The sequence below is a fragment of the Populus alba genome, chromosome 15, assembly GCF_005239225.2.
Source record: "Populus alba chromosome 15, ASM523922v2, whole genome shotgun sequence".
In the NCBI taxonomy this organism is placed as follows: domain Eukaryota; kingdom Viridiplantae; phylum Streptophyta; class Magnoliopsida; order Malpighiales; family Salicaceae; genus Populus; species Populus alba.
Genome location: NC_133298.1, coordinates 1,892,964 through 1,908,701, shown reverse-complemented (window position 1 = coordinate 1,908,701; position 15,738 = coordinate 1,892,964). Strand labels below are relative to the sequence as shown.

At 34.0% G+C, this 15,738-nt stretch overlaps 2 protein-coding genes across 2 annotated transcripts; one reads left to right on the top strand and one right to left on the bottom strand.

The window, feature by feature from the left end:
- The first annotated feature begins 5,018 nt into the window (after positions 1-5,018).
- LOC118028237 (E3 ubiquitin-protein ligase RSL1) lies at positions 5,019-9,372 on the top strand. The gene is made up of 4 exons (XM_035031769.2): positions 5,019-5,291; positions 5,647-6,311; positions 6,976-7,736; positions 8,537-9,372. Exons 2-4 carry the CDS (start codon positions 5,889-5,891, stop codon positions 8,916-8,918), a joined length of 1,566 nt encoding a protein of 521 aa, XP_034887660.1. The 5' UTR covers positions 5,019-5,291; positions 5,647-5,888; the 3' UTR covers positions 8,919-9,372.
- A 419-nt stretch (positions 9,373-9,791) lies between these two features.
- On the bottom strand, positions 9,792-14,188 carry LOC118028238 (O-fucosyltransferase 23-like). The gene is made up of 2 exons (XM_035031770.2): positions 13,817-14,188; positions 9,792-13,426 (listed from the first exon to the last, which is right to left on the bottom strand). The coding sequence occupies exon 2, from the start codon at positions 13,217-13,219 to the stop codon at positions 11,879-11,881; it is 1,341 nt and encodes a 446-aa protein (XP_034887661.1). The 5' UTR covers positions 13,220-13,426; positions 13,817-14,188; the 3' UTR covers positions 9,792-11,878.
- Positions 14,189-15,738: the final 1,550 nt, after the last annotated feature.

Sequence of the window (15,738 nt, the reverse complement as noted above, 5' to 3'; positions counted from 1 at the left end):
AAAACAAAAAAAAATAATGACGTGTCATTTTTTACCAACGACATTCCTAACAAAATTTATTCCGTTGGTAATTCATTGGTAAAACTATGAACATTGTTCATCATGTCAATTACAAAGGGAATCACCGACGGAATTTTCTATCGGTATTTTCCAGAGAGCTCTAAAACTGTTCACTTTCCAATTACACTGTTAATTGTTATTTTTTACAGACAAAATCACTGACGAATTGAAAAGTCGTCGATGTAATTTGGTGATTTTCTAAAAAAATTCAAGTAATTTAAAATTTTCATTTAAATATTACAGACAAAATCACCAACTGATTTAAAAATCATCGGTAATTGTTGGCGGTTTCTGAAAAATTTTTACAAAATTAAATATTACCGATGGAATAATTAAAAAAATATTAATATTTAATTATCCATCAGTAAATCCGTCACTAACATGCCCCAATAAAAAGCCCTAATCCCTTTATTTCACAAGAGACAGATTCATTTCTTTTTATTCTTCTTCTTCCACTTCTTTTCTTCTTTCACTATATGTTAAAAACATCAATATATATTCTTTCTCTTCTTTTCTTCCTCATCTCCTTTCTCTTTTCTCTATGCTCGGTATGTTTTTTTTTTTTCTTTTATCCTCTTAGTTTTTTTTAATTAATATGCTTTACAAAAAAAAATTCTCTCTTTTTAGCTTCACTTGCAACTACATTAAGGTAAGATTTTCTTTTTTCTTCTTTTTTCATGATTTTTTCACTATATTTGTTATTTTATTTTATTTTTAATTGTTTTGTTCTTAATAATTGTATAAATGTTGTTGTGAGATTTTTTTTTTCATATGAGATCAATTTTTAGTTGATTTATTTATAGGATTTTTATATTTTTAGCAATTGCAACTATATTTTTTTCATATGAATTTATTTTTTCATTTTATTTATTTGTTGCAAATTTGTTTGAGTTGATTTTCTTATTCTTTTTTCCAAGCATTTTGAGTATATATTATAGAGTGTTGATTTATGTTAATTTAATTATTTTATAATTTTATAAAATGAATTTTTTTTAAAAATGTTTTTAAATACTCACCGATGGAATTACTGATGGAATTACCGATAGAAATTTCATTGGTAATTCTGTCAGCAAATCCGTTGGTAATAAAAAAATATTATTACCGAAGCGTCTATTCTGTCAGTAAATCCGTCGGTAATAATTTTTTTTATTACCAATAGATTTACCGATAGACAAAAAATTATCGATGAAAGATTCACCGACGAAGCATTTTCATCGGTAATTTTGTTGGTAAATTAATTACCGAAGGAATATGTGTCTTATACTAACGGAAAAATTCTATTGATAAAACTATTAAATCTTGTAATGTAATTTTCCCTGCTGCGAGACAGTAATCATTGAGATATTTACTGTACTAAAAAAACTAGTTGTGTATAATTAAAAAAAGAGAGCAAATCCAAATAATACATCGACATCCCTACATGGCCACAGCGATTCTATGAGCTTTAGTAGTTGGATTACTGTCATATTCTCACCAGCAATTATATTTTTAACCTACTCTTTGTCTGGATTATCTTAAAGAAAAATATCAAAGGCATCTAACGCCTCTAATCAAGGAGTCAATGAGGCATCATGTCCCGTGGACTTGCACCATATCCTTATTTGAAAATAAGATTTAAAACAAAACCATACATTTTTTATATGGAAAATGAAGATTTTTAAAATAGAAAGAGCACAGGGTTTCTTGACGAATTTAGTCTATGAGCACAGCGCTGATGCAAAGTATTAGCTCATAAAATTCCTAAACTAAGACTTCTCCCTTGCCCTACCACTAGCAGGACGATCTGGGATTTATATTTTTAATGGTCTTTTAATTTAGATGCACAAGACCTCACACACAGGGTAGAACCAGGGGAGGCAAGCAGGTCGAGCTATTGGAAACATTTTAATTTTTTTTATTTAGTATTTAAGTATAAAATAGTATGATATTTTACTTCAAATAAATATATATTTTTAATAATATATCTTGTTATGTTAATTGAAACCTTCTTTATCAAATACTCTCAATTCCGCCCCTCTAACATTGAATGCTAACTTAAATATTTCATAAATTCTTTAATTTATCATCGGTTTTAATTAAATATATTTTTCTTGTATAAATCCGATGCATTCAAAAAATTATTCTCCCAGATGCTTTTCTCGATTTTCAAATTCACAGAAGCAAATAATCAAACATTCTTTTATCATGTAGCCAAACTTGGATCTACAAATATGAAGCTTGATGCTTTGCTTTACAAATGAAAAGCACGAACAAAGGGGAATTAAAAGTATGAAGGAATCGTCTTTCGATAAGAGGAGGGAATCATTTTAAATTTACTTTCAGATTGAAGTCATTATCAACAAAATAAAATAAATGCAAGTCAATTATCTCTGAGTTTCGTCAAAAATAAATTAATCGAGGACTATAAATCCAATCCTCTTTGTTTGCAAATTTTGAAAAAACAAATTCGAAACAATAAATGTTGTTGAATCAATGATTATCAAGCACCGAATTGTTGACAGTGATTGAGTTTCGATCATGGTTCTAGCATTTAATGAATTGTCGGGTTTGGTATGGTTTTTTTTTAATATATATTAAAAACAAAAAAGTTCTTGATGATATATTAAAAATAAAAAAAAGTTATTTTTTAAAATTATTATTTAAATTAAAATATATTTTTATTTTTTTTATTTTTAATATAAGTATATTAAAATAATTTAAAAATATTCTAATGATAAAAAAATTAATTTAATAAAAAAACAAAACAGTCCGATGACGAATAGAAAAGGTAGTTGGTAATCATTATTGTCTCAATTTTCAACACTTTGGGAGCATTGCTACGTACAGTCCTCTGGTTATTTTTTCATAAAGAGATGTTTGGGAGTTGCAAAAGGTCAAAACGAAAGCCACATTTTCCCTCGCTAAACAGGCGAAGAACACCCATGTGCGCTGCCCTTCACCATCCAATCTCTCTTCTCTGGCTCAAAAATCTTTCATTTTATTTTTATTTAATCTTTTTAACTTCATCTTGAAACGTTTGTATTGGTTATTGAGATTTGAGAAATCAGAATAGTATCCAACGAGACCAGATATCTGGATATCCACATTATAGCTACCGACATGCATGAATTTTTTAGTGAGAGATGAACAACAATATTACAACTTGTTAATAATGTTATTAAACCTAATCCATTTAGCAGATTGATATAAAACTAGAAGCGGAAATTTACTCAAATTCAAGAAACCCATCAAACATATTCTTGGTAAATGATTTATTATTGTTGTAAATCATAGCTTTTTTTAATTAATTTTTTTAACAATAAGATTATTCATAAACTAATTTATATGGCATTCAAGATATATTCACAAATCAATCCGGTGTATTTATATATAAATAATAGATTACGAACGAAAGATTTATTGTACTATATATATAAAGAGTTTTTAACGAAACCTACTCGAGGAAGTGAGTTTTGTAATATATATATCTAAAGGGTTGTAAACACAAGTTGAGAAGAGAATAAAAAAGAGAATATGTCAATGGGGTCAAATCTCGATAGGTTGGTGGAAACTTAACGATTCCGAGTGTCGAATTCTTTGCATGGTGGCGTGAGGTTCGTTGGTTGTTCTTATTTTTATAGTTTCCTTCAAATCAGCTGATAGCATCAGTGGTTTTATACCTGATCCTTCTCTAAGTTCTTTGATGGTCCAGGCTTTAATTTATTGTGAAAAATTGGTTGCGTTCTTCCTCAGCACCAACTGGCCTCTGCCTTGCTTTTGTAGATAATGTTTTTAACCCATGATTGATTGATACTTTTGCTGTTTATGTTCTTAGAATCTGCAACAAAGTTGACATGACCTCGGATGATTGATAACTGGTGAAGCAGAGGGCTAATATATAGTTCTCAAAATGACTTAATTGTTTATTACAGTATGTTATGAAAAACTGGATCTGCAGACTGCAGCTAGCTACTCTACTGGGTTTTGCTGCTGCACAATTGAATTTCTTGGTTGCTGCACTGCAGGGTTCAGCTGGATTTTCCAATTGTTGGTTATACAAGCCATTCCGAAGATGTTGTTGAGCACTAAAGCACCGTTTGATGATTTGTTCAACTCGTTTTTTAAATTATTATTTATCTAAAAAATATTAAGTTGATTTTTTAAAATGTTTTTTTTATTACAACATATTTTAATATTTTTTAATTAAAAAACATTTCTATATAAAAATATTTACATCACGTTACAGAACACGCTGTTAAAACTGTAGCATTATTACTTTGTGATTTTTAGATATTTTATTTAAATTAATTTAAAGCCACTACAGTGTAATTTCTATTTGTCCTCCAAAGTCTATGATGTGATTGAACTTTGAAAAGTGCTTGAATACTTTGATTGTTTATTTTGTCGTGGTATACCATAATTATAACTATATAATTCAATCTGAATTGAGTTTTATTTTAAATTATTTTTTATTAAAATAAGATTATTTTAATTTTTTATTAAATTATAAACCCTACCACCTTTTGATCCTGGTTGTCTTACTTTATAACAGTGATCAGAACGTAGAGGAGGAGAGATAGTCTCTTCTTTTCATTTTATCCAAAATCAAGTAACAAAATTATAGGCCTGCAAGAATGCTCCTGCGGGCTTAAGAATTTTATAGCTCAGTATAATTATATCTGTTTGGAATTTAACCGATCCGAGATAATCGACTTGATGAATTATCTTGATTCATGGATTTAAATCGGTCTGTAATTTTGAAAAACTGTATGTTCAGGTCAGATAATTGTATTTTTCACCCTAATAAAAAGAAAAAAGAAAAAAAAAATCTTCCCTGACTGTTGAAAATAAGTAATATAAAATAAGTGAATCCATGAATGGTACGAGGTGAGTAGCTAAGGCAGAAGTGGCTATTATTTATTTAAACAGTGGAATCTGGAGATTTGTAAAAATTAAAAATTTAGAAATAAAAGTCTAGGAAAAAACAAAGAATGCCAGCAAACCAAACAATAAAGACTGGCCCTTTCCTTGCTTTTCTCTTACTGCATTAACACCAACAATAACAGTACTCCTCCTCATTGATTCTCTCTCTCCCCTTATCCCTTAATCTTTGCTTAATGTAAGCGAAGTACGAAAAGAAAAGGCGGGGTCTGTTATTTATTTTTTGTCAGATTAGGGTTTTCTTACCTCTTAAACACAGTCAGATACACATAAATGGAATCATCAGATTAAATTCCATGACAGCCAACATGGTATGGAAGCTTCATTTCTTGTCTTTTTAATTAATACCCTTTTTTATTTCTTGATTCTTTTAATGTTTTTTTTTATGTTGGTTTTGTTGTATGGATATGTTCTTTTGTTCTTTCAAGTAAGTGGAGAGATTGTGAGCCACAAGGGTTATTGGGTTGATTTTGATTGATGTTTGATGTGATAAATTTTCTATCTTTGCTGTTTTGGGTGGTTCTTTTTTTACTTTTTATGGGTTGTGAGTAGTAAAGTTTGAAGCTTTGGATTGATCTTTTAATTGCTGTTTTTTAGATTTTGATTTTGTAGTTGCAGGTTTGAGGTCACTGTTTGACATCCTTTTTTTTTGTGTGTGTTTTTTAGGGGCAGTGGATGCTAAAGTTTGGATTTTTGGATCAATTCTTTGATGGTTTCACTCAAGTTTAGGGGAGATTGCATGTTGTTGATATGCAATTTACTTTGTGATTTGTAAAGAAATAGATGCTGATATACGGAGTTTTTGGTTGCTTTGTTTCCGGGTTTTAATCAGAGTTTGATATAAATCACACCTTGAAGTCATAATATCTGTCGGCTTCTGCTGGATTTTGGAGTAAATAGTGTTGAAGATGGAGGGTCAAGTAGCTTTTAGTGATGGGTCTTCAGCGAGTTTAGTTAGGGGGGAGATGAAATTGGAGGAGGACGAGGAAGATTTTCGTAGTTGTTGTGAAGATGAAGAAGTGTGGAAAGAGATTGAAGATATAGTGAAGGAAGAGCCAAAGGAAGATCTTGATGAATTTTCTGTGAAGATGTTTTTCAAGGGGATGTCAGTTGCTGAGGATGGGGGCTCTGCTTCTGGGTTCTCTGGAATTGGTGTTGTCATGGAAAGGACTGAATATGCTCCTGTTATTCAGGTGCAAAAGAAACTCGACTTCTATGTGGATGAATCTGTTGCTGACTATTTGGCTCTTATGGATGGTCTTGCTGAGGCTATGCAGAACAATATCCGCCGTGTGTATGCGTTCACTGACTCTGAACTGTTATATAATCAGGTGAGTCTTTCATTAGACATGATTTTTGCATCCTATTTCTACAATGTAGACAAAACTTGCTATGATTGTGTAAAACCTGAATAAACATCTGTGATAGAAGTGTTGCCAAAGTGTTTTTTTTTTTTCTTGTGAAATTACAGCGTGGTTTTGATCGTGTATTGCTGCATCAAAAGAAAGAAAACAATCTTTGTAGAAATAATTTATGGCCTCGTCATCATTATTATTGTATCTTCTCAAATCCATTTTGAAGAATTCACAATGCAAGACCAAGACATGTTTTAATTTTCCTTTTATGAATCTGGAGCTTCAAAGAATTTCTACTTTCAGTATTCTGAACAGTGGAAAGAATTTATTAGTTTGGAATCTCTATCATAGATTTAGTTCTGGACCAGCTATATTAATTATTCTATGATGTTGCGGTGATTCTGAATGCTATATGTTGTGCTAATTGTCTTCAATCATTTTGATTTTTGCATCACTGATTTATTTCTCAAACAATAAGTGCTTCCCAATTATAGTAGTTGTCTCTCTTAGCTTTAATCTATGTAATAAAGATTTCACTGCCAATTCACCTTGTTTACACCATCTATTGCAACCTTGATACCAAATATCTTGCCCTGTGCATGCTTCCCATGTGGCTTTAGTTTATGTTAACTTTTGACAGATAACAAACGAGGAGAAACTTGAGGTTCCACTTCTGATAGCACTGAGGCAAAGGATACTTGAACGTGCCAGCAACCTGGAAGCTTTTGTTCTGAAACTCAGTCCCTGCTATGATCTTGAGAGGCCATTACGCTTAGCACAGGTAGCAGTTGGGGTCGTTTCTTTTCCATCCAATGGGAGCAAATCCCATGATAACTGCTCTATTTGTTGTGAGGATAAGATGTCGCCAATGATGATAACAATGAAATGTTCCCACAAATTCTGCTCACATTGTATGAAGACCTATGTTGATGGAAAAGTACAGTCATCTCAAGTGCCAATCATATGCCCACAGTTGGGATGCAAATATTGCATTTCCATCAATGAATGCAGATCATTTCTTCCTCTCACTTCATATGAATCTCTGGAAATTGCCCTGGCTGAAGCTGATATTCACCATTCTGATAGAATCTACTGTCCCTATCCTAATTGTTCTGTCCTGCTTGATCATCGAGAATGTATGTCAGCTAGGGTAAGTTCATCAAGTGAGTCTGATAATACCTGCATTGAGTGCCCTGTATGTCGAAGGTTTATCTGTGTGGAATGTGGTGTTCCTTGGCATTCTTCCATGAGGTGTGAAGAGTACCAGAACCTTCCATTAGAAGAGAGGGATGCTGCAGACATTACCTTGCATCTTCTGGCACAAAATAAAAGATGGAGGCGTTGTCAACAGTGCCGCAGGATGATTGAGCTCTCTCAAGGTTGCTCCCATATGACCTGCTGGTAAGTTACATGGGCACCTTTGGGGTTTCTTTCTACCTTCTGTTTTATTAGATCGTGTGTGGTGTGGTGCTAGCTTGAAGTAGATAGCATGGTTGCAAAATCATCTGGTAACTCAATGTTTCATTCTTGGAAACTGAGTAAGAAATGGAACTGGGATGCTGGTAATTTATTAATTAAGATGGATTTGTTGTGATCTTGATAATTTGATGCCTTTTCATGTACTAACTATCTAATGAAAAATCCAAGCCATCATACCTCTTCTGTTGTCTCTACTAAATCATTTTGCAGAAATAATACTACTGGAGAGGACTTAAGTAATGGGAAAAGCTATTCATTTAGTTGATCCAGGTTACTTGGGAATTTTTCTTTTTGGATGAATGAAATTTGGCAGTTGATGAGGACCTTCAACAGGTCATAATATTGACTGGTATTGACACTGCAGAGCAAGTGGAAATGTTCAAATCCTTTTTTTTTGTTCTGGCTTTGGAAAAGTCAAATGCCTTGCCTAGATGATCACCCATGTGGAGACTGCTTTGAGGAGATACTATCGGTTCACTTTATGTTTAGTCTTGCATTTACAGTTGAGATCAATAAAAGCTAACTTACTATTAAGCTTTGGTCATATCTATGGCATTCTTGACTTTAGATCATGTAAGATTGGTTTGCCTGAATCCTTTGCTTGTGCAGGTTAACAATCGCTTACATTTTACGTATTAAATCGGTAATAAAGAGGTTGCATTTGCTTCCTTTACTCTGTGGTTTTTGAAGTTCTTAACCCTAAATCTGCTTTCTTTTCCTAGGTGTGGGCATGAGTTCTGTTATTCTTGTGGTGCTGAATATAGGAATGGGCAACAGACCTGTCAATGTGCCTTCTGGGACGAAGAAAATTCTGAAGATTTGGTCACCCAGTCAGCTCAAGAATCAGAACAATGGGCATGGGAGACTTATAACTCACTACCCATGCTTATGGATGCTTACTCAGAACAAGAGAGGTCACAGCTGGCACTAATTCAAAGGTTTCTTGCTGGGGGTTTCAGTCTGAGTGACCACCATCCATACCAATCTCCGCCCAGCTGTACAGACTCATATGTAGATGCCATGAAGGATCTTCATCAGCTTCCTTGGCTTGAGAGGTTTGTCTCTGTAATAAGCGACAACTACTACGAAGACTATATCCAATGAAAGCTAATATAGGAGTGCTAATAAACTAGGAAAAAGTTGCATATCTACTCAACCTTAAGGGAGGTGAAAGAGCATCTCACTCTATTTACTCCATTTGCATCTACACGGGAATTGCAGAAATTGGGACTTCTCTTTCCTTCATAGCCTTTTCATCATCTCTGCCGGACTATGTGTGATCTTTAAGGTCCATAAGATGGAAGCAGAATGAATGCTTGAGAAGCAATCTTCTTGAAAGAAACAGAAAATAGATAAAACATTATTACATAGTAAATTGAAAGAAAATTAAACAAAGTTTTCCTTTTTTTCTCTACTGTGAATTGTTGTAATGAAGGAAAGCTTTCACTTTTAGTGCTTGGAAGTTAATGAAACATTTAGTTAAATCGAGCTTGTTAAACCATGCAAAGCAATATGCCACTGTTTCTAGCATCAATCAACACTGTTTTCTTCTTTTGCAGTTATTCCTGAGAATTTTGATATGAAATCAATAGGTTCTTGTTCCCATCTTGGGTAGGGTTAGGACAGTAGATTCTCTTTGGATCAGAAACAAGTTGCTTAAGGTAAGCTTTAAGCCTCTGAAGTGGTCATGGATATGACCTTGGAAGATGGCAAGTGATGGGGAGGCTGTCATTTTATTCCTTTCTGCGATAACTCTTTGTGATCTCTCAAGTCATTTTGCATTTATGCAGCCACATTAGCATCCCAAAGATTTACCTAACATCACAGCTTGGTGTGAGGTGGGATTAGTAAATGCCATGCACGGAATTGTATGTAGGTTTTTTGGCAGGATGGGAGTCTCATGATTTTTTTTAAAAAATATGAATTAGAATCAACATTGATATATCATAGCAACTTCAATCTTAACTATGATAGGAAGATCCAATCTTATGCTGCATCTTATTATTCAGAAGAAAATGTTTTCCTGCAGTAGTTATAGCTGTAGCAAGAAAAACTGATTTTTCTTTTAAAAAAAAATATAGCAATTTCATCTTGAATATTTAAGTGGGAATTGCTATGACATGATTCACTGGCCTCGTCTCAAGCTTCTAATAAATCCTGGCACTGTGGTGAGGACCACCACAATGGATAGTAGCATGAGCAGAGGTTATTTCTGATTCAAGACACCACCCAACGAAACCTCACGATTCAACCTCCTGAGTGAAAGGTCCAACCCAACAAGGAATCCCAACTGGGTTTTCTTCAAGAAAAAAAAGCGATTTTACAAGAAATCGAGTATATTGCAAGCTGAAGCATGAAATTTATCCAGCAAAAAAGCAGCAATTCATGAAAATATAAAATACAAGAAGACAGGACAGTAACACAACCTAAGATTGTTAACATTTAGAAATAAACAGAAACTAAAATCCCAATATTTACTTAAGTGAGGAGGATATTGCCCTCAACATGGGACAGCAGGCATCTCTATATCAACATGGAGTTACACATAACTAGAGAAAATAACAGCCACCAATACCAATTCCAGAAAGCGGATATCAAAAACCCTAAACATGATGATGCTGAGAAAAGTGAAAAATCAGCACTGCAAGGCTTCACTGAATGTTAATATGAATTACTTACGAATGATATTGAGCAAGGTCCATCAGTATTTAATTTGTGCCTGGCTAAAAAGCATGTGAAAAAAAGAGACACCTGAAGAAGGAAATAACTAGTCACTGCTGTAATTAATTTACTTAAATTAATATAACGATCATATATTGATTTTCATCATTGTTTTTATTTTTTCAAAATATAAAGGATACAAGAATATGTTCCTCTATCTTCATTGTCCTAGAGATTTTAGATGGAGTGAGGTTGTTTTAATTTTTAGAATAAAGTCAATGGCAAGAAACATATTCATTCAAAAAAATAATCAAGGTTGCTATCACATTATCGTCCATGATGAACCCTTGAACAAAGAAAGTTCAACAATCATCTAAAAAACAAGACAGCGGACCAACAAAAATTCCTTTGCAGGCTGGACATCATTGGACCCACAAGAGAATTTTATTCCTTGATTGTTTCAGAGGAAATGGAGGAAGGTGACCCCTTTAACCTTTTCCTTTCTGTATCGCCCTTGAATCCCGGAGACAAAAAGGAATTATGGAAGGCACAGCAGGAAAAGGAAGACGAAAGGCACGGCAATGGTATGAGATGGGAGAAACTTGAGTTTGACAAATTCATAAGACAACCATATCGACAAAGATACATTAAGAAACATCATCATAGCATAAAACAATGTGTCACTCAAGACTAGGATTAATGTAACATGTCCTGTGGATAGAATGTCATAAAATGACACCATATCTAAGACAGGACGAATGCAACTTCACAAGATGTTGCTGAGATTTCTGTGAGGCAGGTCATGTTCAGAAGTTGGATTTAATCAAGTAATGAAACAGCACATACCTTGATAATGATTTCCTGCAATGTAGAGCTTGAAAAGAGTTCTGAATCTCTACTTTCTGCATGAACATCAGACTATGTACAATTGAAAATAGTATTCTATGAATTAAACCTCAAAATTACACAGGCAAGTGCAGTAAACTATTGAATAACACCGTTCAACTCTTAAATTTCTATTTCTGTTCTTTTTACCCGTTCTACTAGTCACCAAAACCAAGCACTGCAGAAATGGGTGATATCCAGTTATATAAATCTATGGACTTCACTAAAGATTTCTGTTAGGACTGGTAATACTCTTTCGGAATTTGAGGGCAGCACACGCAGCATCCAAAGATGAGAAAATATTCAATCTCTATGAACATAAGTGAATTAATAGAAAAAATTTAAATAACAGAAAAAATGAAAAGTATACTTAATCTGGTCTAAAGTGCTATCCTGGCATTCTATATCCTTGTTTCTCTGTACAGAAAAAACTTTCAAAACTATACCAACCAATTTCCTCGCGAACTCGATTAAGGTTCTGAACTGAAGTGTCTGTGGCAGGATGCATTCCATAATCTTCAACAGGAGATGATATTAGAACCATAGCTAATTGCTTTGAGGCTTGAATCAGACATATTTGTCATCCATTTATGAGGACCATTGGATTCCCCCAATATATTGTATGCATATGAAGGCCATCTTACATTCACGCCACACGAGCTTGTGACACCCATTCTAATCATCTTCTGTGTTCTCTCGAGAGCTATGAGGCTTGAAAATGTTGAAAAACTATTCCCGACAAATACATCAGCCTTTGAGCAAACTTCATAATCTATTGCTGACTGAATGAGATATGGGTATTTCTTGTAAATTCCATCAACACTGAGCTTCTTCTTCTCAACAGGAAGCAAACCTTCCTTCCACCCGGTGAGTAAAGAAGAATCTTCAAGAAGACTATCTGCCACAGCAAGATAAACAACAACAGGAGTTTTTAAGCCAACAATGTTCCCTACTCTCTCCATGATCTCCTGCTTGCTGCTGCAAATTTCACTAACATTTAATCTTTGCTCTAGCTTCTTACAGTGAATCATCCAATCTATCTCTATTCTCATGTGAACCGCCACATAAGGCACTGGCTGCAACAAAGAACTATCAAGATCGACACCACTCTGAGCAGACTGAGTTTTTCTCCTCATCTCTTTTCCTACTTCTCTAATCTTAGACACAACTTTATCCGCCTCTTTAGCTATCTCATCAACCAAAACCAAGCATTCAAAGACCCTGGCATAGTCCTTAATTGGCCAATGATCATGCCACAAAAAGGGGTTCTTCCCAACTATTCTTATTACCTCGTATCCATTAAATGAATCCTCGCCAAACTCTTTCAATTGATCCAAATCCCTCTCAACTGTCCACTTCCTCCCACTTCCCTTCTGAAGCTCATACACTCCAGTCCGATTCCGAAGATCTGAATAACGGCCCAACTGCACAAATCCATTACAGAGGGCATTAAACCTCTCAAATTGAAACACCTTGTCGAAGGAAATAGGCTGGAGGCGATCTATTTCCTTATAGAACAGGGAAGCACTTAAACTAGGCATTAGCAGAGTCCGGTTCAGCATTCTAGCAGTTAGACAAGCTCTCGCAAATGCTATCTTTTGATTGTTTAGTCCCCATACTATCTGAGGAACTTCTAAGAATTTTTCTTTACGAATTCCATTATCAGAATCCAAGGACAAAGATCGGCTATGAATCAAATCAAGATTCTTTTTATCTATCCTACCATAGCCAGAGAATGAAGGAAGCAGCACAACTCTAAGAAACAGAGCAATCACAATCAAAGCAAGACCTTTACATGTTATAGAATTCAAGTTTCTGCCGAAGAACATTGGATACTTGCAACTAGAGGGCATGTCCATCTAAGATTCCCCTCACCAAACAATCAAACCACTCTTATAACCAACATTCTTGCTGACAAAATCGCAACCAGCCCAGTTCAGTTACAATTGTATAAGCACATACCCCAAATATCTATCACTCTGAAACTTAAATAACCACAGCTTTCTAATCCCCATCTCTGGAAATCATTTGATCAGAAGCTTGCTTTTCACTACACATCAAAAAATCTGCATGACCAGGAGAAGAGAAAAGATCATCAGAACCAGTTTAAACACTATAGCACAGAATTCGTCAATTTGATGAATATGCCACACATCCAAATAGCATTAACATATGACTGATTACCATATTACAATTTAAGAAAGAGTGGCCATTCAAACTCAGATGCCAAATTCAAACCAAAGCGAAAACAAGAAGCACGTGACTCCAATAAAAAAAAGCGCACTCTTGTGAAGATCAGAAACCAATAAAGCCCATATCTTTACTCGGTCAATGTTCTGGATAGAAGCAAACAGCAGATAATCCAAAAAAACAACAATAACAATGCCAGGCTACAAGAAAGAAAGAGACACATAGGAACAGATACACATAGGAACGGATTTTGTATGATGTCTCACCTTGGAAACCTGAATAACAGAGTGGTTCCAGGAAAGATACAGTCTTTTAAATCCAAATTGGTGTTGGTGTCAGATAACAAAAAGATTCAGAATTTTCTTCAAAACCCCAGATACCAAAAGAGGGCCAACAAGAAAATAACAAGATGATGATGATCATGCATGAACAGGAATCTGAAAAAAACTGAATTCCCCTGAACCAAAAGCAAGACAACCCTTCAACAACATGACAACAAAGAACTCAATATCACCCTGACCCTTTTGTCTAAAATTTTCAAAGAAGGAAAAAATAAACAAATAAAAGGAAAGGAATCTGCAATGGTTGATGATTAGGAAAGGGGAAAAAAAAGACTTGAAAGGGAAGTGAAAATGGAGAAATTTTAGAGTATATATTGAATGAGTAGCCTTTCATGGTAATATATATATATTGAAATAAAAAATATTTTTTTCTTATTTTTCTCTTTGTTATATTTATTATTTTTATAAAGCAAGTATTGATAATTATTTCTTTACTATTGTAAATTTTCCCTTGAGAGTTGAGAAAGGTGTAGATATGGTAGGCTTTTACTACCTAGTCATTTATATTGTTTATAAATTAAAAGGCACACATTTTTTTTTTTTTAATTTCTAGTACTGCTTAATAAGTTATAATCATAATAATTTCCCATAATAAATAAATAAATTGGGACTAGGCAAGAGAAGTGAAGGTCATTTTGCTGCCAGTTGGGGTATACCTTGGATTTTTAACTACGATTTAAAAAGCTGAAAAAATACGTTTACTATTGCAATTTTAAAATCACGCATGTAAAATTTTAGTGTTTCGAGTAGCTATGCTATTTTTATAAGTAAGTCTACACCAATATGCTATTTTAGGTAAATGTGCTGATTTTTTTATTAAGAAAAAATCGTATATTTTGCACTTTGCTCTTGTGAGTTTGGGTGGCCGTATTTTCATGTGGGGTTACCATTTACCAAGAGGGAGTGCCTTGCATACTAGTTTGCAAATACACCCTTGTTATTGAATAAAGAAATGATTTTGACGCTATTGGATTTACTATATACAATATTCAGTCAAAAGAATATGTTAATTTTTAGGCAATTTTTTCTTCCCTTTTTTGGATTTACTCCGTTTGATTTTGCCTCCCTTTTTCAACACAAAGCTGGAAATTCGCTGGCCTTCCCTGGTTTGCTTCTGGGTCACGTTGAGCTTTGACCATGGCCAACAGACGAGTTGCAGCATATTTTAAGCACAACCCATGACTGATTGTCTTCTTGATTGAGAAGACAACTTGTATTTCAAAGCATTGAACCAAGAAAAGGAGAGAAGGATAAGTTTTAAAGACTATCAACTTGTGCAGAAGCATCGAGAAGAGAGGGGACAAATCTTGAACTTGAGCATGCATGCATGAGAGAATTTAGAAAACAATATATAGGTAAGCATATATGCTAGTACCCCTCTCATTCTTTTACCCTTTGAGAAATAAAGTTGATTTCAATGCACACAAATAATTTTAAAATACTATTAAGCATCAAAAGATTCAGTTATTTTTTGACCTAAACTCATCAAGTATTGAAATTTGAATCACCTGAACAACCAAAGAGGGAAGAATAGGATGAAGAAAAGCCAAGAAAATAAAATATGGTCATCATTCTTCTACATCAAAAATGAAATTAAAATCTTGAATATAGCCAGCCTTGCTTGATGATTGTTACCAGCCTACAAGTAAAACAACAAGTTGGAGAGCATCAAGCCTCTCTTCCACCTTTTCAATGCTGTGCAAACTTCTGTGATGAAAAAAGAAAAGGCAATATATAAGACAGCCGATAGGAGAGGCCATTGTTGATACATCACGAATCATCCTTTCCGTGATAATGTGGACGAAGGTGGAGGGCTCCCATTTATGATGTTGACGGGCATGGGAAAT